General features: G+C 35.3%; 2 protein-coding genes across 2 annotated transcripts; both read right to left on the bottom strand.

The window, feature by feature from the left end:
* Positions 1–10,246: 10,246 nt before the first annotated feature.
* LOC108991251 (isoflavone reductase homolog A622-like) lies at positions 10,247–12,200 on the bottom strand. Its single transcript, XM_018965427.2, has 5 exons — positions 11,913–12,200; positions 11,680–11,814; positions 11,296–11,533; positions 10,924–11,127; positions 10,247–10,569 (listed from the first exon to the last, which is right to left on the bottom strand). Exons 1-5 carry the CDS (start codon positions 12,093–12,095, stop codon positions 10,403–10,405), a joined length of 927 nt encoding a protein of 308 aa, XP_018820972.1. The 5' UTR covers positions 12,096–12,200; the 3' UTR covers positions 10,247–10,402.
* Positions 12,201–14,686: 2,486 nt separating this feature from the next.
* Positions 14,687–19,463, bottom strand: LOC108991265 (pheophytinase, chloroplastic). Its single transcript, XM_018965440.2, has 7 exons — positions 19,169–19,463; positions 18,984–19,085; positions 18,748–18,886; positions 18,231–18,401; positions 17,175–17,415; positions 15,658–15,749; positions 14,687–15,207 (listed from the first exon to the last, which is right to left on the bottom strand). The coding sequence occupies exons 1-7, from the start codon at positions 19,266–19,268 to the stop codon at positions 14,934–14,936; spliced, it is 1,119 nt and encodes a 372-aa protein (XP_018820985.1). The 5' UTR covers positions 19,269–19,463; the 3' UTR covers positions 14,687–14,933.
* Between the last annotated feature and the right edge of the window lie 1,312 nt (positions 19,464–20,775).

Raw genomic sequence — 20,775 nt, 5'->3', positions numbered from 1 at the left:
CCAATGTGATGCTATGAGATAATATGAATATAATGTTTCAGTTTGGATATGCCAAAGGATTTTCTTTTTGGGAACAAGTTTGTTTTTCTGAAAATTTCGCTCTGATATTTTGTACCAAGTTTTGTTTATGCATTCTGAAAGTAAATTTATTGCTTCTGCATTCTGAACGTAAATTTTTTGTTCTGCAAACCAAACTTTATAAATGCTCATGTTTATATGTTAGTATATGCTCTCTGCTTACTGAGTTGTTGATAACTCATCTCTTATCTCCACAATATTTTTCAGATATTTTGATGGTACAGCTGAGGACCAAGATTATGAGGCATTGGGTGAGATCATTTAAGTATAGTGGATTAAGCATAGAAAGTTTTTATGAGCCTCGTTGTTTTTTATTAAGAAATTTTATTGTGTTATGATGACTTGGCATTTTGAAAAATTAGTTATATTGAGGGAATTAGTTTGAATCGAAATTTCTATATGATATTGGAAATTTGGAGTCTATTATTATATGGTTGAAATGTGAGTTTTAAGTGATAGAAAGTTACTCTCCAACCCTTGCGGGACCAGGGCGTTACAACGCTCGAGTCCGTAACTTGCACATCCACCTTGAAACTGTATTGGTACCATGAATTTGAATGGCCATATGATTAACTGTTCTGAGCTTATCTTATACTTGATCTTATGAAAGCTTACGTGTTTTATGCAACGTGAGATGCATAATACATATATAACTATAATATGCAAAATAAAACATGATGAATGACGTGCTTGCAAATACATGCGTGGTACATAAATACTGGCTTCAAAAGAACTGGCTTTAATAATATTATATATAATTAGCTAAAGAATACTAATCCTAATTTATGATCAAGTTACTTACTTTGTAGTATTGCTTTCTAAAATTTTCGACACAAAATCGATAACGGTGCTAGACTGGGTATCTTGGGTTCAACCGCTACACTTATGGAAGTTTATAATTTTTTTCAAATAACATACGGAAGTGAGATATTTATAGAGAGATTTAGGAGAGGGTGTCGACGAGTTGGAGTTGGACTCGGTTAATACATGTAGTGACACTAATCTGCTGAACACTTACTCGTGATCATCTAAGTGCGCAAGGTATTGTAACCTACATGTATTAACCTACATGATTAACATACCAAACCAAAGTAAGAAAATCACACGCATGAAGAAAACATACATAGAGGAGTGTCACTCCAGAGCTCTTGAAGCTCTCAATGAGTTCGAACTTATCAGGACTCGAAGCTGTGCTTTCTCTGACTAATGCAAAAGTTGAGTGCCCATCTTTCACGCTTGCCTCCACTAGGAATTTTCCGATGTATCAGGTGGCTCCGATTATCAAAATCTTACTTTTTTGAGCCATTCGGAGTTTCAAGTGAAATGGATGGGGGCGGTGTTTTGGATCAAATTAGAGTGTTGCCACTATCTTGGGTTAGTGAAGAAACGAAACCAGAGTTACTTAAATACATAAAACGGTGCTTCCGTCAGCTTATATATGGACAGTTTCTACCTCCCCCAATCAATAAGGTTTGATAAATGACACCTAATTTGGTTGGAATTTTCTTTAGTCTTTCTTCAGAACAACCACTGATTGGTTTGGTTTCCCATGTCTATTTGTAGACAGTCATTTCAAAGGAACATGGATAACTTGTCCAAGTTCAAGTTTCTTGAACTTGAATTATTTTATCCCAAATCACTTCAGAATAATATAGTTATTTTCATCCAAATCATATATATTTTATTAATTATTTTTTTTTCTAAATTATATATTTATGCTCATCCTTACCTTGTTAGTAAATATTTAGTTTTAAGTCTGGAAGTGATTATGGTTTCAATTTTGACCAAATTTTTGGTAGGATTCTTGTTTATTTATGTATTTACTTCTCATACAATAATTTAGATTTTTCTATTTTTAGAGATTTTTTCATTTTTAGAAAAATCTTCATAATTTCGAATTTTGCAGCTATTTAAGTCCGGCTTGTGGACATCATAAAATAATTTTGAATTTTACTATTAATCAATAAATTTTCAGAGTTTTCTCTGTATTTTTTGGGTGAATCTCTTGTCTTCTCTGTATTGATCATCTGTTGAAACTAACCACCAGAATTAATCTAAATTCTATCTAGCATCACCTGCTTAGAAAATGGAAATTGATCCTCATTAAATAACACATGTCTTGAAATATAAATATAGCCCGTGACTAAATTCATGCACCTATACCCCTTGTATTGTGATGTGTAATCGAGGAAGACACATGGAGTGAATTTAAACTGAAGTTTGGACCGACCAAAAAGAGTGAGAAGTGGGTAACATGTGCATCCAAACATTTGTAAGGAGTTGTAAGGTGGAGGAGAGTGAAAGACCAGTTTATATGGAGTGTTACCCTTAAGAACTAGAGTGGAGAATTGATAAATGAAAAAAAAAACTGTAGTTTGAAAAGCAGCAGTCCAAAATTTTGTCGGAAAAGAAGAATGAGCCATGAGAGCAAGAGCGGTCTCAACTATATGGCGATGACGCCGTTCAGCTAGACCATTTTGTTCGAGAGTGTCAGGACAAGGAAATTTATGGACAATACCATAAGATGCAAAATAATTCTTAATTTATGATTGACAAATTCTCCACCACCATCACTTTGAATGACTTTGATACAAGTATTAAATTGAGTTTCAACTATCTTAAGAAAAGTTCAAAAATTGGAAATAACATCAGATTTTCATGCTAAAGGAAAGAACCAGATATATCGTGAAAATTCATCAATAATGACAAGTTAAAATCGATAACCATTATATGAGGTTGAGGAGCATGGCTCCACACATCAGTGTGAAGTGTGTGAAGAAATATTGGAACATGGGTACTGCAATTTTGAAAGGGCAATTTGGAAGATTTCCCTAAAACACAACTTTCACAAAAATTCACTTGTTTTTTTTAAAATAGATAGACAAGAGAACAAAATATGAAGAATTCTAATATTGGGGTAGCCGAACCGAGCATGCTATGTATTGCGAGACACTTTATTAGTGAGAAGAGCCATCGAAGATGCAGTAGATCTAGGGGAAGGCAAATGGTATAAAGCATCATGCACGGGCCCTTTAAACAACACTTGTCTCGTCTGCAGGTCCTTGATTAAAAAACCCCAAGGATAAAACATGAAACAACAGTGATGGTCAGTTCTGAACTTTGAAACCGAAAGAAGCTTTATCTGTAGAGATGGCACAATCAAAGTATTTTTCAATTTCATGGATGTATTAGGAATTGTAAATGTTACAGTTTCAGTTTCAGAAATGGGAAGATTAGACCCATTCCCAACCATTACCATATTAGTGCCTTTGTAGGATTTAATACCTTGAGCTTTAGTAGTTGTTGGAGCCATGTGATGATTTGCACCGGTATTTGGGAACCAAGGTTCATCTACGGTGTCACCAGCTTAGACAATAAGGAAGGCTTGGTACTAATCTGCCTCTTCATCCGAGGCACAACATGCATCAACTTTGTGGTTTGGGCCATTACACCAGAAGCAGGTAATGCGAGAGGTTCGACCACCACATACTGGATTTCTGTCATTGTTGCCACGATTAGCGGGTTGGTGAGCACGGCCCATAGACATGCAATCCTGAAATCTTGGACTTCCACGATAACCTCTTGCGTAAGAAATGAAGCCTTTGCCACGATTGTATTTATTTCCAATTGATTTCGATCTAGTGGCACGACTAGTAACAAAGCAACAACAGAAGAATTGTTGTAAGAAACAATGGAAATACGTAACTCAAAATCTCTGAGCATACTGATTACATTTCCAGCGAAGGAAAATTGTCTCTTGCATTAATAGCTACCACGATGGGATCAAACTTTGACCCCAAACTACGAAGAATGCAGTTGATGAATTCATCATCATCCATAGGCTTTGTGGCACCATGGAGAGAAAGGGCCAATGACTTGGCCTTGTGTAGATGCTCTTCCATGGATGAAGAGCCTTTGGTGAGAGCTTAAAGCTCTCCACGCATCTGCTGAACACGATCTCTTGTATGTCGACCATACTAGGTTTCAAGAACTTTTCATGCATCATGCGATGTCTCACAATTAGTGACCTGTGAGAGAGGGGCATCTGAGAGAGAACTATTGATCCAACCAAGGATCAATGGGTCAAGGTGCAACCATGATTTTGTTACTACTGGATTTGTGATCAATTGATTGTTACATCGAGAATTGTGGTGGGTGGGCAGGGTAATTCATTTGTGAGATAGCCTAGCAGTCCATGACCTCGGAGAATAGGAAGCACTTGTGCTTTCCAAAGTAAGTAATTTGATGAGACAAGCTTGGTAAGGATGTCGGATAAATGAATTTTAGGTGAAAAGAACTCAAGTGACGAGATTTCATCCACTAAAGGGGATTTTAGAGGTTGAAGAGGACAACATTGTTCAAGTTTTTTTTTTTTTTTTTTTGTGGCTCTTAATACCATGCATGTAAATGTGAAAAAGCCCGCAAGGATACAAGGATTGTGTATTGCCATATATACAAATTTATAGATGATGAGCAATTACATTGTACAGCTGTGTAGAAAAAAAAATAAGAATGTACAGCTACTACAAAGGAATGTAAGCTAACATAAGAATGACTTGTACAAATTGAGAGAATAATGGAAACATATTGCAACGTATAATCACAAGCATGATATATGGGATTTGTCTCTTTACGCAGCAGCTTGAAGTGGATTTTCATGAGACTTTTGCACTAGTAGTTTGCATGGAAACAATTAGACCGGTTTAGGCCTTAGCTGCACAGTAGAGTTGCAAGTGTTTCAACTTGATGTTAAGTTAGCATTTTTAAATGGTGAATTAGAAGAATGATTTACATTCTGCTTGGCTATTCGCAGATTACACAACCCTACTCACGAGTGTAAATATGGCTTCTAGTTTGAGTTCATCACCTTGGTGACAAAACAGTGATTTATGTTTTGCTTGGTTATTCGCAGGCATGCACAACTCTACCACGAGGGTAAACATGGTCTTCGTCTCTGTTTCTGATATTTTTCAGTTCTTTATGCCTAAGATTTTTTGTATATATTATTATTATAATGAAATGCTTATGAAAATATCACTACCATATTTTCTTTAGAACTGTCTATTTCTACATATTGTAACTGGATAATGTTTACATACTGGTATAAGTCTGCTGCTTACTAAGTTGTTGATAACTTATCCAATTATCTCCATTATTTTTCAGATAATTTGAATGTTTCGATTGAGGATCAAGAATAGAAAGCATAGGTGAGATTTGTTAAGTGTAGTGGAATAAATCCCGAAGAGTACAAGTGGTTATCGAAAAGTCGATATTTGTCTCTTTTCCATTGATGGTTATTTTTGGATGTTTTAACTTTTATTAAGGCTTTCTAGAGGAACGTATACTTTGAATAGTGAAGGAGTTTTTCGTGTTGTAGAGCTGCTTGTGCTTTTATTTGAAGTTGTATCTATATTGTTGGGATGTGATTTTCAGGTAATCAGAAGTAACTCCCTAACCCTCCAAGTACGTGGTGTTACATGTGGTGTACTGCTCATGCTTTGCCAACCCATGACAAAAAAAAAAAAAAAAAAATGAAAATGTAACACCCGGATCCAAGATTAGTATAGTTGGACTGTGATTATTTATTTATTTATTTGGAGATCTATGCCGTTTATTTATTTATTTATTTTTATTATTTTTTTTATTCTCCCCGCTTGTTTTATTTTTTTTTTCGTTTCCTTCTCTTTCCGTTTATAGTATTTTTTTTCGCACGGCATATATTTTTTTTTCGTCGCACAACATGCCTACACACATGCATTCGTTCACGGCATGCATGCACACACACGTCTCTCTCGACTCTCTAGGGTTTCACCTCACATATATATATATATAGATGATTATGTTTTTCCCAAGCACTAAGATTTTACCCAACACTGCCGCCGCTAGAATCTCCTCCCCATGCAAACGGCAACCCGATCTCTGCACCTTTCAGCCATCCCCGTGGCCGTCCAACACCCTCACGGAAGCACCTCTGTTTTTGCACGTCCGAAACAGAGCATGCAGTCACCTCTTCCATAGCAGCCACCGGAAATAGAGAAACCACAACCACCACGCCCAGAACACGCCCACCTCCAACCCGTCGCACCACTCCATCCCAGAAACCAGTAGCGTCGCCACCCTTCTCTCTCCCTCTCTCAGCGTTGCACCTTGCCAGAGAACACAGCCATGTCACCGACCACTAAAGGACGTCGGAGCACCACCCCCACGGTGCCAGAAACCGCAGACCAGCTCTCCCCCATGGCACCTACTCCTTTCCGATAGCCCACGACCGTCGCCCCTGTTCTCGCTCTCGGTTGTTTTTTCGACGTAACAGAACTCCCCAGCCCAAGCAACACCACGGTTGCACCGCCCCATAGTTCATCCTTCGGCGTCGCACCACCACAGAGGAGCCTCCTGTTGCGCCGCCGTGACCCCGCTAGCCACCCAGCCCATCTCCGTCGCATACCCCCGCTCGGTGAGCCCTCTGTTTCTCTCGAATGGCCATGGCTTTTTACCCGTGTGTTTTAGTTTTGAAGGATTCTTGTTTCACAACGGGCCAGTGGGCCTTACTTATGCAGTGTTTTAATGTTTCCAATGGGCTTATGTTTTTATGGGCTAGGTTGTAACTCTGTATTTTTAAATGATCTTTAACTGGACTAATATTTTGTTAATATTCTTTTATCTATTTAGTAGAATTTAATAAAATTACTATGTTAAAAAAATGAAACTTAGTTTAAGAATTTAAGTTTTATGAATTATTTTAAAAATAGCTCGAGTATTATACTAAATTATTTTTTTTTAAAGTAAGAATATGTTATTAGTATTAAGTTAGCATTGGCGATTTTAGAAAGTGATTATTTGTAATTTTAGGTTTTGAGGAATTAAATAGGTTATTTTATAAGCTGAGGATTAAATATCAAAATACATGATTAATTGGAAATTTATGAGAATTACATGATTATTTTATAGGTGACGATTATTGTTCGACGTTTTTGAGGAATTCTGAAAAAGCTAAGAAGTTCAGGTAAGCGGGGTTCCTATGCTAGACTTTGCATTTTAAAATAAAATGAACTGTGGTCCTTTTTGGAAAATGTGCATGTTCTGCTATGAAAAGAAATTTGAAAACAACCTCAGATATTTGTTATGCATTACTCATGAGATTCTGTTTAAGAAGAACGTATTTTCTGTCATAACTGGTGTAGACATAAGCCTATTTCTGACATTCTGTTTCTGAACTTTGAAAATGAGAGCGAATATGAAATTTGTGCATAAATTATGTTGTGATATGATTTTATTCTGTTCCGAAGATTTTTGTTCAGTACTCTGTTTAGATAAGACGTGATTTTCTAAAAACCTTTAGCAAGACTCTCTGATTCTGAATTTGATTTTGTTTCCGTTCTGTTCAGTTACGGCCCTGCCACGGGTGATAATAGTGGCATACGGCCCAACCACGGGTTATAATAGTGGATACGGCCCAACCACGAGTTATAATAGTGGATACGGCCCAACCACGGGTAATAATAGTGGATACGGCCCAACCACGGGTAATAATAGTGGATACGGCCCTGCCACGGGTTATAGTAGTGGTCTCTGTTTTGAGTAGGGGTGTTTCGGTCTGGACCGGACCGGACCGAGACTTAGACCGGTCCGGTCCGGTCCATATTTTAGAGGACCGAAATCATTCGGTCCGGTCCACGGTCCACAGTTTTTTCAGACCGGACCGGACCGAATGAAAAATTAAAAAAAAAAATATTTTTTATATATATTTTATATATAATAATTGTACAATTAACAATATAAATTTTTAAATATATTATTAATACTTGTTAATATTCTATAAATTAACAATATTTTATATATATCTTCATTTAACCTATCACTATTAACAATATAAAATTTTAAATATACTATTAACACTTGTTAATATTCTATGAATTAATAAATATATAATATCAATTAGTTAATTATATAGTAATTATATAAATTAATAATATAATTTTCATCTAATTTATTATCATTGACCATATAAAATATTTTTTTATTGAGTTTGTTACATAATCCACATTAATAAGTCACTTAATTTAATTTAGTATTTTAAATAAATTTTTTTATTAATTATTTAAAAAAAAAAAGGGCGGACCGACTAGACCGGACCGGACCGATAGCTATCGGTCCAGTCCGGTCCGGAAAAATAATGGACCGAAAATTTTCGGTCCATCGCCGAGCCGGACCGGCCCGTTTGCAGCCCTAGTTTTGAGTGCACACCTTGGTGACAGAGTGTTTCATGTTCTGCTTGGTTATCCGTAGATGCGTAACCCTACCACGGGGATTATACATGGCCTCCGTTCTGATATGATGTTCTGATGATGATGATGATCTTTTATGCTATGCTAAAGAATATTTTGAATGAAATTATTTCTAAATCTTCGCTATGATATTTTGATAACATGTTCTGTTTCCGCACTCTGAAAATGAAAATGTTTTGTTCTGCATTCTGATTTCTGTAAATGCTCATGTTTATACACTGGTATATGTCCTCTGCTTACTGAGTTGTTGATAACTCACCCCTTATCTCCATATATTTTTCAGATAATTTTGATGGTTCAGCTAGAGAACAAGAGTAGAAAGTTTAGCAATGTGTGATGATCGTAGTGGAATAAGTGTTTGAGGGTACAAATGCTTATTTGAGGGTCGTAGTTAGTAAACTGATTTATTTTTTTTGGGTATTTGATTTGATGAGTTGAGGATGTTTTCGAGTTTTGGAGAATTTCTAATTTATGTTATTAGGGATTTCTTTATTGTCACCGTAAATGAACTTAGATTTTTGGATTGATTAAGTGGATTAATATTTTATGGGATTTTTTGAATTTTATAGTTGTGTTATTTAAGTTAATTTTAAATATTAAGAGTTAACTCTCCAGACTTCCGAGAACGGGACGTTACAAAAAATGAAGTACATGTAACATCATCGCTCGATGCAAACAAGCAAGAGAACATCATAAATTGATAAATACAAGATAGGCCGGTTGTTGGGAAATGGGGAGGGAAGATCAGTGTCCGTGCATTTCAATACACAAAGTACCTCTAATCAGGTTGTACAATAAAGGATACTAGCAAGGCTTGCATAAGATCACATCATTAATACTTAGGCCTTTGTGGAATTGCGTTAGGTGCCTTAAAAGTACTTAAATAGTTTAAAAGATCTGCAATAAAAAATTGATATACACATAACATATTTCATAATATATTACACAATAATATTATAAAATAAGAATATTTTTATAAAATGATATTATTTTTTTTATAAGATATTTTACAAAATTACCCATAATTTAAAACATAGTTATATAAAATGTTATAAAAAATGTTATATGTAAATCATTTTCTATAAAAAAAAAAATAGGTTGTTTTGGTGTTATATATTAAAATAATTTTTAATTTCAAATAAACTAAAAAGTACGTTTGAGGAAAAGCTTATCTCAAATGTGGTTTTCCAAATTATTCAAAATATAGTTCAAATTTTAAATAGACTGTTAATAGGCGAAAATATCCATAAAACTTTCAAATAATTCTAACTTTAAAAATTTTTAAAATATAGTCATAATCTTTAAAGAACCAAATGATCATCATTTTTACTTCAAAAAGTATTTTTTTAATTTATTTCCAAACAAATGTAACAAAATATGGTTACAAAAAAGTAAATAATTTTTTAAGTTGTAAATTATAAGCACCAAAGCTCTAAGTTATATATTTCACAATGTCAAACATGCATGCAGTTAGACATTTTGTTGTGAAAGTGAACTGTATCATGAGTAAAGCAAATTAAAATCTCACCTACAGTTTAACAACTTTTGTAATAAAGTTCTAACTACCAATAAGTAAACAATTATATATATTATTTTTTATTTAAAAAATTCAATCGTTGGACTAACAGCTAGTTCCAAGTCTGGTTTAGACGAAAATTTCCATGGCCCTGATCTATAAGCAAGGGCAAAAGAAAATCTCATTCGAAGCGCTAAATGATCATTAATTAGCATCATGTACGATCACAAGTTATGATATATAAGAAACTTTTGAGAATAATTAAGGAGTTTTTTAATTTCCATTATTACAAACACAACATAAATTACCGATCTGCCACCTTTATTAGCATGGAAATTAACAACACTACATGCAAAGATCCCCCCAGTCCTAGGCCGGTTTATATATATGACAGATAAACAAGGGAACAAATGAAAACTAGCAAATCACAAACAGACCATGGAGATTTCACGAGCTCCGTTTTTTTTTTTCTTTACTGTACATGGTAAACAGTATATATTGCCACAAACAAATATCCCAAGTTTTAGACAAGCTGATCCAGGTACTCGTCCACAGTCGTGTATTTCACATCTGGGTAAATCTCAGAAGCCTCCACGCCAGAAGAAGCATCAATCTCAAAATTTGCACCATCTCCCTTCACAAACGCTGAGTGACAGACGGATAGAGTGAGGTTTGTGGGAAATGAAGATTCTGCAGAAGATCAAAATTAGATAAGTATCAGAAGTACATGAGCTAGCCCAACCTTCCTTTAACCATGATCTCCTCGTGCAATTAATGAAGATTCTTGGTTTCAAGTTTCATCTTATAGGTAAGTAGGAACTTTTGATTAAAAAGTTTTTAGTATTATAATTTGATTAATATTGCAATCATATATAACAGATAGCTGGTTGGAGTAATAGTTATATAAATATAGAAGATCGTAATATTCCAACTACCAGCCAGCCTAGTAAATAAGTAATTGAAACTAGGTAATTAGAATCCCATGTCAGTGAGTTAGATCTAGAAGCAAACGTCATCTTTCAGCTAAAAACTGTTCTTACTCACCCTGGATCTTCTTAAGAAGTTCATCCTCTAGAACATAAGTCTTCTCGAGGGTCTTTCCGATCTTCTTCTCCCACAGAGATACTATCTCATGGAATGAAAAAATGTTGGCAGGGAGGCTCAGATAGAGGATCTTGTTCAAGGTTCTTGGATCATCCACTGCTTTGATGGTATAAGTCGCTATATCTTTTTCCTTGGCAAAAGTTACTGCTACCATGCATACACAATATTAACAAGTACTTAATCTCTGTAACAAGTATTTCATCTCCTAGTAGAAAATATAAAGCACAGGCCGCATATGCACGTACACTTTAAGAAGGTCGTTCAAGCTGGTAAGTAAAAGATGATTGGATTTTAAGCTAATAATTGTAGTACCTTTGGTATTTCCATCTCCTAATACTACTACTTTGTCTCTTGGAGGAGCTGTGGCATCCATCTGTCCAAGGTTACTCAAAAAGTACTCAAGAAAGGCATTGGACACGATGTAGGTATATGGGATTCCTTCAGCCTCAATTGATCTCCGGAAGTTAGCCTTGAGAGCGAAAAGACCGGAGGCTGGCTCAACTGCATTGACATGATCCACATCCACTCCAAACTCTGATGGGAGAAATCTCTGAAACCCACCGATAATTTTATTGTAAAAGTTTCTCTAGAGCATTACTCGTTCAGTCAAAGATTTGGAATCGAGAAAGGAAGTGAACTTAGGTTCTAGCTAGCTTGCCAGGAAAATATATATCGAAAAGGTGTTTGATGCCTTGCCTTGATATTTCCAGCTTCTTTAATGGCAGCAATGATTTTCGCCTGATCACTCATTTGTTGAACCCCAACTGTGGAGATCACGACATCGACTTGCTTGATTGCCTTCACCAAGCTCTCATGATGATAGATGTCTCCCTGCGAGAAATCTCCATGAATTTGAAGATCAATAGGCCGCTAATTAAGCAAGATCAAAATAAAAGCACACGTACGCAAGAATTAAGTTGAAGACATACGTAGACAAGTGCCACCCCAGAGCTCTTGAAGCTCTCAATGAGTTCCAACCTTTCAGGATTAGAACCTCCGCTTTCTCTAACCAATGCAAAAGTCGGGTGCCCAGATTTCATACTTGCCTCCACCATGAATTTTCCTAGATATCCGGTCGCTCCGATTATCAAAATTTTGCTTTTTTGAGCCATTTGCTGAGTAGTACTTCAAATGAAATGAAGGGACAGAAGCAGTGACTATCTTGGGTGGAGTTCACAGTTTCAAATGAAGCAAACCAGAGTTCATTAAATACTTAACTAAACATGGACCGAACGAATAAAGTATTTCGAGTTTTAAATCGGCTTTGTTTGGCTTTCTAGCCACTTTTATTGTTTTGGTTTCCTATGTTAATCGATCTAGACATGAGTTGCCATAAAGGAACGTGGAAATCTCTCTTGTCCAAGCCCAAGATCCTTGATGCATGGATGTTTTCCAAGGTTTGAATTCAAACCCCACTAACTTTAGGTATTTTAATTTGTATTGGACAATGTTTGTCCAACTGGTTGAGATTTTAAATTGTAACATGACAAATCTTTTCAACAAACCCTTTTATTTTTAATTATTTGAGTCGCAATCAATTTTTTTAGGCAATTTGACTTGCTATATTGTAGCAACCATTTACAATTTCTTTTGTTTCAGATAGCGGAAACAACATCATCATTCCATGCAAACAAGCACTAATAGGATATCATAAACTAATAAACATGATAGAAGTACCAATTTTTCTATACAAATGGTTCTTTGCATATCAACGTACACACACACACACATAGATATACAAACTTCTCATGTTGAATAAGACACAAATTAATTAATTAAATATTTGGGCTTAAATGATTAAGCCACATGAATATTACACAAAACATTACAACTTGTAAATCATCTTGCATCATTGCAAACGTACAAGTAAATCATCTTGCATCATTGCATATGTACACGTACATTTAAAAAAAGAAGAAGAAGATGGTAGCTAGGGAAGCTTTTTACTGGTGGGATCGATGATTGACAACTATAATATTTCCCCTCGTGATAATTAACAGGACCAGCCGGTCATAATGAATTTTCTTGCTAGTTTGGCCACGGATCCTTATTTTATGGGTCGTATGTTGTTGATCGGTTAGATTGGAAATGACATAGTACTTATGATGATCAGTACTACTTCAGCATTTATGAAATTTCAAGCTTATTTCTTTTAAGAGAGACACTGCATGATGCATGCATGCAGGAACGTGGCTTAATGGTGGCACTTTCTCTATTAGAATTGCATGCATGGGAAACTTTATAGGTCATAAGTACTACTATACACTACACTCTCATTCTATTTTAATCATACTAAGTAGTATGTGGCACATTCATCGATCACTATTAGATGATAAAGAAGCATATAAAATCGGTCTTCCTTATTTACGGATCTCGTAAGGTGTTTCTTGGTAAGATGCATTTACTTTATCTATTTTATTTTCTTTATATGCATGTAGATTCTTTGTTCTTTTTTTCTTGCAGGTTCTTAGATTGGCTTTATATATTTTTTGTTAAGCATTTTCCTTTTGGGTATATTGTATTTTGGTTGGGAATCTTAGAATTTTTGATACCTGGTTTTGGAATTTTTTGAATGTTTGTACTCTCTAGGTATCTATAGTTGTAACCACGGTTTTCATCCGTCATAAGTAAGGACTATCAATAAAATTGGGGTATCGTCTTCTTCTTAAAAAAAAAATAAAAATAAAAATAATCATTTAATGGTGATAAATGTGTCACATCTTATTTAATGGGATGAAAGTGAGATGGTAGTATGGTGTATAAAATTTTCTTGCAAAAAATCATCATTTGGATTGCGATCAGGGAAATTAATTAATACCCAACAAAATTAGTTGATTGGAATTAATAAGATCTGGTGCATCATGCCCAATGCAGTACCTAGTGTAATGCTAACTAATGTGAAGAAGGATATATCTAGATCACCACCTCTTCTTGATCAAGTCCAGCTTTTTGCTTGGAGGATATACAAAATTAGATTTCTTAAATTTAGATGAGGATCGAATATTAATCCTTTTGGGAATGAGTTATACCATCTCGATCCTCGTGTCTTCCCTCCTCTTATAACATGAAAAGATCATGATCTCCTGGTGTCATGTTGCTCCTAGTGTTCAAGCCTGCAGGAACCTTTCTCATCTAAACGATTATATTAATTAGAACCTCCCATGATATTTGTTTGGTTATATAGAACCTCCATATTAATGGTATATATGCTTGGTGTGTCAGTACGCATGCTTATTATACATAAATTTCTTCATCCTCTTAATGCTTCAGAAACTTTTTGGCAACTATTTAGCATAGTACTGGACTACTTTATATGCAAGTGACAATCATCAGGCTATGGAAAGACACAAAAAAGTAGTTTGTATCTGATTAAAAATACTGGCCGGCAAGGTGCAGTAGTTAAGGGACCATAAAATAATGATACTAAATTTTCGTTTATTTTTACAACTCTTCTCAACTCATCTCATCTAATCATTACAACTTTTTCAAATTCTCACACAAAATAAAATAAACAATTCAACTTTTTCAAATACCAAAGCAAAAATAATATCAAAACAATATATTATAACAATATTTTATTTAACTTTTAACTTTAATCTCATCTCATCTTATTCCATCTCATATGCGAAAACAAACGAGGCATAAACCTTTCCTTTTGTCTTAACGAGGGAATGATGACAAATTAATAAGGGCGCGCAGTACATGATCAACCGCAACGGAAAAATATATATTTAATCAAGGTTAATCAAGGCTTGATTGATGAATTTGCAACCAAGCTACAAGTAAAATCTCAGGGGACATTGGAAGTATAAAGCCATGAAATTTGTAGAGGTTACAGTGACTAGAGAGAGGCTTCAGCTGATGGCTAGCTAGACTTGACAACCAAATTACAAGTAAAACCTCAAGGGACAGTATTGGAAGTATAAAGCTATATATGAAATTTGTAGAGGTTACAGTGACTGGGGGGAGGCTTCAGATGATAGACTTGACAACCAATCCAATAAAGCCCTGTTCACAAGCTCAGGAACTTCATCATGTGGACAGTGCCCGGCTTGTAAATTAACAAGAGATGTTTTGGTATAAAATTCCTTGATTCGGTTAGCCTTGGCAGGACCAACCCATGGGTCTAAGTCACCCCACACCAACAACAATGGGCAAGAGAGTTCACTCAACACACTGTCCAATGTGTATTTGCTTTGATTCATCATGAACCTCGTCATTAACCTGTGGACAAAAATTAATAGGACAGCATTAATAAAATGCAGAGAAAGAATTCAAGGGAGAACAAATAAGGAAACCTTTGTGTAGACCATGTCGAATGCCAAGCAAGTCTTCTTATCATTGGCATTGCTTTATAAACATACCTAACTATTCACTTTCACTGTAAAGAGAGAAAATGGACATCATCTTATTCATCAGGCAAGTTTCTAATTATGATCTTAACATCGAGACTTTAACCGGGGATACAAATTACCAAAATTTGGTAGGCTAGGATACCAATTATCAGTTTTGGTACTTTATGGTGCAAAAAATGAATATATGACGTTAGTTTATGGGGCGCAAAGTATAATTTTCCTTCTATTTATTATTTACTACAACTCTCTAGGACCACTTGGAAAATACCTTAAAAGTTCTTAAATATAAACAGGTAAAATCACATATCTACACAAGTACCTGTAATATACTTCACCAGCATTGGGGTCAGCTGCTGGCCTTGATATTGATTCCACAAGATAGTCGTCCACATTGGAGGGATTTATATACACCTGTGTCAGAAAAATGATGTATTCAGCATAATGTACAAATCCTACAACTTAGGAACACACTAATCACATGCTTTTAAATTTTAATCATATATATTAGGTGTAACACCCCAATGGAAGACCCAAACCACATGGCCTATACTCCAAAAGGACTAGTCAATGATACAATTGGAGGCCCATTGGAACCTTATAAAGAACAAGAACTTCTCCTTCCCAAGCAATGTGGGATCCCATACAGCACCTACCCTTATCCATATCATATCATATGGGGTATCACATTAGGCTTCCTGCAATCACTTATACAGTCCAGATTAACCTAATACACGTCAGATATGAGAATCAATGTACATTCACACAGCTTTCTCACACCATACAACTTGGGATATGCCATAACTTGAAGACGTGCTAGCCACGTCTATATAATTTCCCCAAGGATAATTCATTATTGGACCACCCTTCAATCCCTTACATAGTCTAGAATGATTTGGCATACCCTTGATAGGGAACATGGCACATGATGACTTCATCACAATCCAAATCCTTGAGGTTCTATCCCCTGTCAAGCCTTTGATGTCCTTGTCAAACAACCTATGTCAATACTATCGCAAGTCATATTGTGTAATCACATTAGTTTCAGTACCTATTGTCACAACCCAGAGACGTGCTAATCACATTTGCTCACCATCCAATCATAATCAGTCACTCATATAGCCAAGATTGACTTATGACATGGGCGTCACATACCCACACGCACTACATATTGCAGTAGCTTGGATTCTGGGTTGAGTTCCAAATTGGATATGGAAATGGATTGTTTTGGGATAAATAAACAATTACAAGGAACTGTAATTGTGACCATTGCGCAATGTGACGAAGATGTCCTTGGATCATAGCAATTCTAACCAGAATCAATGTGGTAATGTTAAGAACTCATGAGAAGGAGATTATTGCGGTACCCCATGTCTAGGATTTCGAATGTAAAGGCATTATGTGGGCTTGTGCTAAGTTCTACATTGTGTGTGATTGACCAATTTTGGCTATATAATAGATTAAAAGGTGCCTCAATCATAACTCTTTTGGGTTTGTTGTGTAAATATGACTAATAGGTCCCCAAATAATGGCAACAATTCACAAAATAATTACGAACATAAGGCCGTGTTGTAAATCAAAATTTCAGGAAGCACAACAGACTGAATTTTCAACAACAAATTAGGAGATGTGAAGAAGCTATGTATGATGCTTTGAAATCATATACAATCAAAATGATATAGGTTTAACTAGTCATGCCCGAAATCAGCAAATAAAGTCGGAATTTAATTGCGGATCAATAGATATTCTGCTTATAGTGACACAGATGATACAGAAGCTGCTGAGATACACAGCTTTGAAATGAAAAGCAGTAGTTAAATTAGGGAGCAGGTGACATACACTCTTCAAGACGGATTCAATGCGAGCTGGTTGCTTTGACTGCCAGAATAAGAATCCAAGAACTACACGCTGGATTATTTCCTTCAGTGGCTTTACAATAAACTTCTGTAAGACTGTTTCTTCAGACTCATCAGTTTTGCTATTAGCATTTCCAAACTGTCCTGCAGAATTCAGTAGTGCAACTCCGACAACTTGCTCAGGCAACCCCGTTGCTGCAACCAAAGCAGTAAAGCCTCCAAGGCTGAAAAATTACCATGATTTAAAAAATTTATCAATCTCAATGGCACCTATTATTAAAAGGAAAATTTCTAATTCTAACCAACAAACTATCGCCCCGATTATCATTTCTCTATGTTGAGGAAATTACATTTGGTGCCACCACCTACCACCTATTCTTTAATGTGCACCATAAGCTAATAATAGGATTCAATGTGAATTTCAAACTACAAAAGTTGTTGTGTATACCGCAAATGATTAATAGGTTTTAATGTGCACTCTAAACTCTGAATTAATTACTTATATTCAAGAAAGTGCATATTAAAACCTAGTTGTAGTTTAGGGTGCACATTGCAACTTTTCGTACTTTAGGGGGCACATTAAACCTATTGGTAGTTGAGGGTGCACACTCGTAATTAATCGTACACATTAAAAAATGAGTGGTAGTTTGGGGATGTAAAATGTAGTTTTACCTAAGTAAAATGATCAAAACTATTTTTAGTAATTGCAAGATAGAGATTAGAGGTGATTTGGATGCATAATTTTTTGTTTACCATGTAGATATCCTCCCTTCCCTTGTTCAAAATTGCGCAAGCTTAACTTACAAGACCAACATAAAATAAGAGTAGGGCAGTCACAAGTTTTCCAATAAAAGAGCAAAATCGTTGAACCAGCCATAAATTTCATGTGGTTAGACAATTTTTTATGACTGGTTCTTCACATAGAACCAGTCATAAAAAAACAACTGTGATCCCAAACCTCAAGATGAAGGTATGGAAGTTTCTATCACATAGAAATGAAAATAAGAGGCAAGAAGTTGCACTTATTCTTGGTCGTTACCTGTTTCCAACTAAAACTGCAGGCTCCTTCACTATCTCCTTCAAGAAGTCCACTAATTGATCCCTCCATACCAAGGCATCATACTCAATAATGGCTTTGTCACTCCACCCAAACCCTAACAAGTCTATAGCATAAACCTTGTACTTTTTGGCCAACTCGGGTATGTTGTACCTGCACACATGGATAAGAGGAAGAATTTTCATCATACATCTGGGGCCGATGAAACTTGTTATCATCCATAAAAGTGACAGAAGAGAGAACCTATGACTCCAACTCCCAACCAATCGTAAAAAGATTGCAACTTCACAACGAAATGTGGTTTAATCACATCATGATCTCACGTTACAGCAATATTATTCTCTATCTTCCACCTCACAAACATGGGCGCACGCACAGACACATGTATATGTATATTCCAAAGCAGAGTCGAAAGAGATGTATGCAATGACATGCCTTTCAAAGCATCAGTACAATTGAAACAATGAAATGTGGAAATGTGAGCGTACAGAGAACACACCTCCAGTGAAATGCAGAAGCACCAAACCCATGAATAAGAACAACCGGAGACCCTTCTCCTTGCACAACATAATGTATTCTGTGACCCCGCCAGGTCCAAAAATTGTACCCTTCTGGCTTGAATGGCAATCTCTCAACCCCTGTACAGAAATTCGACTTAAAGATGTCCAATCTAATTAAGCACCCAGAATTTTCAAATCAAATCTATATGACAAAAACAAAAGAAAAAAAAAATACCTTGAACGGGTTCGGTAATCAAAGACGAGCCCATGACCGAAACTCCCGAAGCCACGATTCCTTTAAAAGCGAAGTCCCTCCTGTTCAGCTCACATTTGCTTCCTTGAAATACAGAAAGGTAATCAAACAAGTTTTTAGTTAGTGAATTGAAGAAGTAAAAGAGACAGAGAGAGTGGTGGGCTTACGGTGCTGATATATTGGGGCGGGGGCGATTAATCTGTTGGGGAAGGGGTTGAACAGTCGTGTTCTGAGGGAAGGGCATAAAGCATGGGAAGTAGAAGACATTGAAGCTTTAAAGACTATAATAATAGTGGAGAAACCTCTTGTAAACCCTGGAAATGAATGGAAGATGGTTGAAACTTAGCAGAGAAGGGTACAGAGATTAATGATTCTTGGAGTGGAGATACGCTCTCAGCCCGCCATTTTTGTGGCTGGCGGACGTTCGGCCTTTGGGCGTTGTGGCCGACTCCAGTCCAAGCCAATCTGGGATTGATTTATGTTTTTTTCTACTTTTTTTTTTTTTTTTTTCTCAAATCCAATATGAATTGTTTTTAATTTTGATTTAGGAATTTTTGGTTAACAAACCCTTTTATCTTAATCTTTTTGTCCAATTTAAATAAGCAATATGTTTTAATTTTATTAAAAAAATAGCCAAATCTGTGAAGACTGACTGAAAATTCTCAAGAATCGTCACGATTTTCATAAACCATGTACTAAGATCCTTTTATTAACAGTATAAATATATGTTGTTACCTTTACAAACAATTATAGCCAGGTTGAACTTGTATAAAAACAAGGGATGCAAAAAATCGTTTGATCCTAGCTAGTTGCTAAAGTGTACAATTTAACTATATATGAATCAAGATTTTAGAGTGGGTTTACTTCTTAAAGGAATTTGCTTTAAGTAAATTAATTTTTATTTTTGTGTTTTTTTTTTTTTTTGCTTCGATTATAGCAGTGGCATAGCATTTTCTTTTTATATATAGCAATAATTTTATTGAATCGCCCTCACTAAGGCGTATGAACTATCATTTTCAGCCAAATAAATAAGCAATAAATTATTTATATAAATAATGATGTCCCTAACTATTATCTAGTAAATGCTAGAATATTACTTTTCGCTCCCTCTTAACTAAGGTCTTGTTTATATTCGTAACTCATCTCAACCCACCTCATCTCATCTCATCTCATCATTATAACTTTCTTAAATTTTTACACAAAATATAATAAATAATTCAACTTTTTTAAATTTCAAAATAACTTTTTTAAATTTCTACATAAAATATAATAAATAATTCAATTTTTATTTTACTATTTGCGAACTATCTCAACTTATTTTTAAATCCAAACGATTCCTAAAAAATCAGCTATCATATACACTTCTATAAAAATATGACACATTCTGCAATGAATAGACTGAAACAAGGCTTTAAATTCTTCTCAAAAGTTTCACATATACCGAAAATTACAAATACCGGTAAGAAACCATCCCACCACCATTCGACCATAATTTTTTTGATTCCCAGCTGTTAGAGCTAATTTTAAACCCTCAAGCTAGTCTTTGATTGGCTGACAAGTGCCACGTGGCAGTCTTCTTGTTAGTTTTCTAACCGGAAAATTAATGAAAGTACTTAATTTTATATACAAATGTTGCGAAAATTAAAAATTGCGACCTCTTTTTATTACTAAGTTTTGCTCTATCCTCTATTTAATATCTACCGGCTATGATTCTATCATCTTTAGACTCAGATCCTATTAATTGGATCTTTATTGTGAATGTATATGATGACAT

Source organism: Juglans regia, chromosome 7 (genome assembly GCF_001411555.2).
Source record: "Juglans regia cultivar Chandler chromosome 7, Walnut 2.0, whole genome shotgun sequence".
In the NCBI taxonomy this organism is placed as follows: domain Eukaryota; kingdom Viridiplantae; phylum Streptophyta; class Magnoliopsida; order Fagales; family Juglandaceae; genus Juglans; species Juglans regia.
The sequence above is the reverse complement of the archived record's forward strand: the minus strand, read 5'-3'. Positions and strand labels throughout refer to the sequence as shown.

What these genes read in the sequence shown, in the direction of transcription:
- LOC108991251 (XM_018965427.2), bottom strand. Translation starts at nt 12,095, where the DNA reads ATGGCTCAAAAAAGCAAAATTTTGATAATCGGAGCGACCGGATATCTA. An exon ending in CTGGGGTGGCACTTGTCTAC is followed by an intron (nt 11,815 to 11,912) that starts GTATGTCTTCAA and finishes GATTTCTCGCAG; the next exon opens with GGAGACATCTATCATCATGA. An exon ending in ACTTCTTAAGAAGATCCAGG is followed by an intron (nt 10,570 to 10,923) that starts GTGAGTAAGAAC and finishes GATCTTCTGCAG; the next exon opens with AATCTTCATTTCCCACAAAC.
- LOC108991265 (XM_018965440.2), bottom strand. Translation starts at nt 19,268, where the DNA reads ATGTCTTCTACTTCCCATGCTTTATGCCCTTCCCTCAGAACACGACTG. An exon ending in GATTACCGAACCCGTTCAAG is followed by an intron (nt 18,887 to 18,983) that starts GTATTTTTTTTT and finishes ATTTCTGTACAG; the next exon opens with GGGTTGAGAGATTGCCATTC. An exon ending in GCTGGTGAAGTATATTACAG is followed by an intron (nt 15,208 to 15,657) that starts GTACTTGTGTAG and finishes TTTTGTCCACAG; the next exon opens with GTTAATGACGAGGTTCATGA.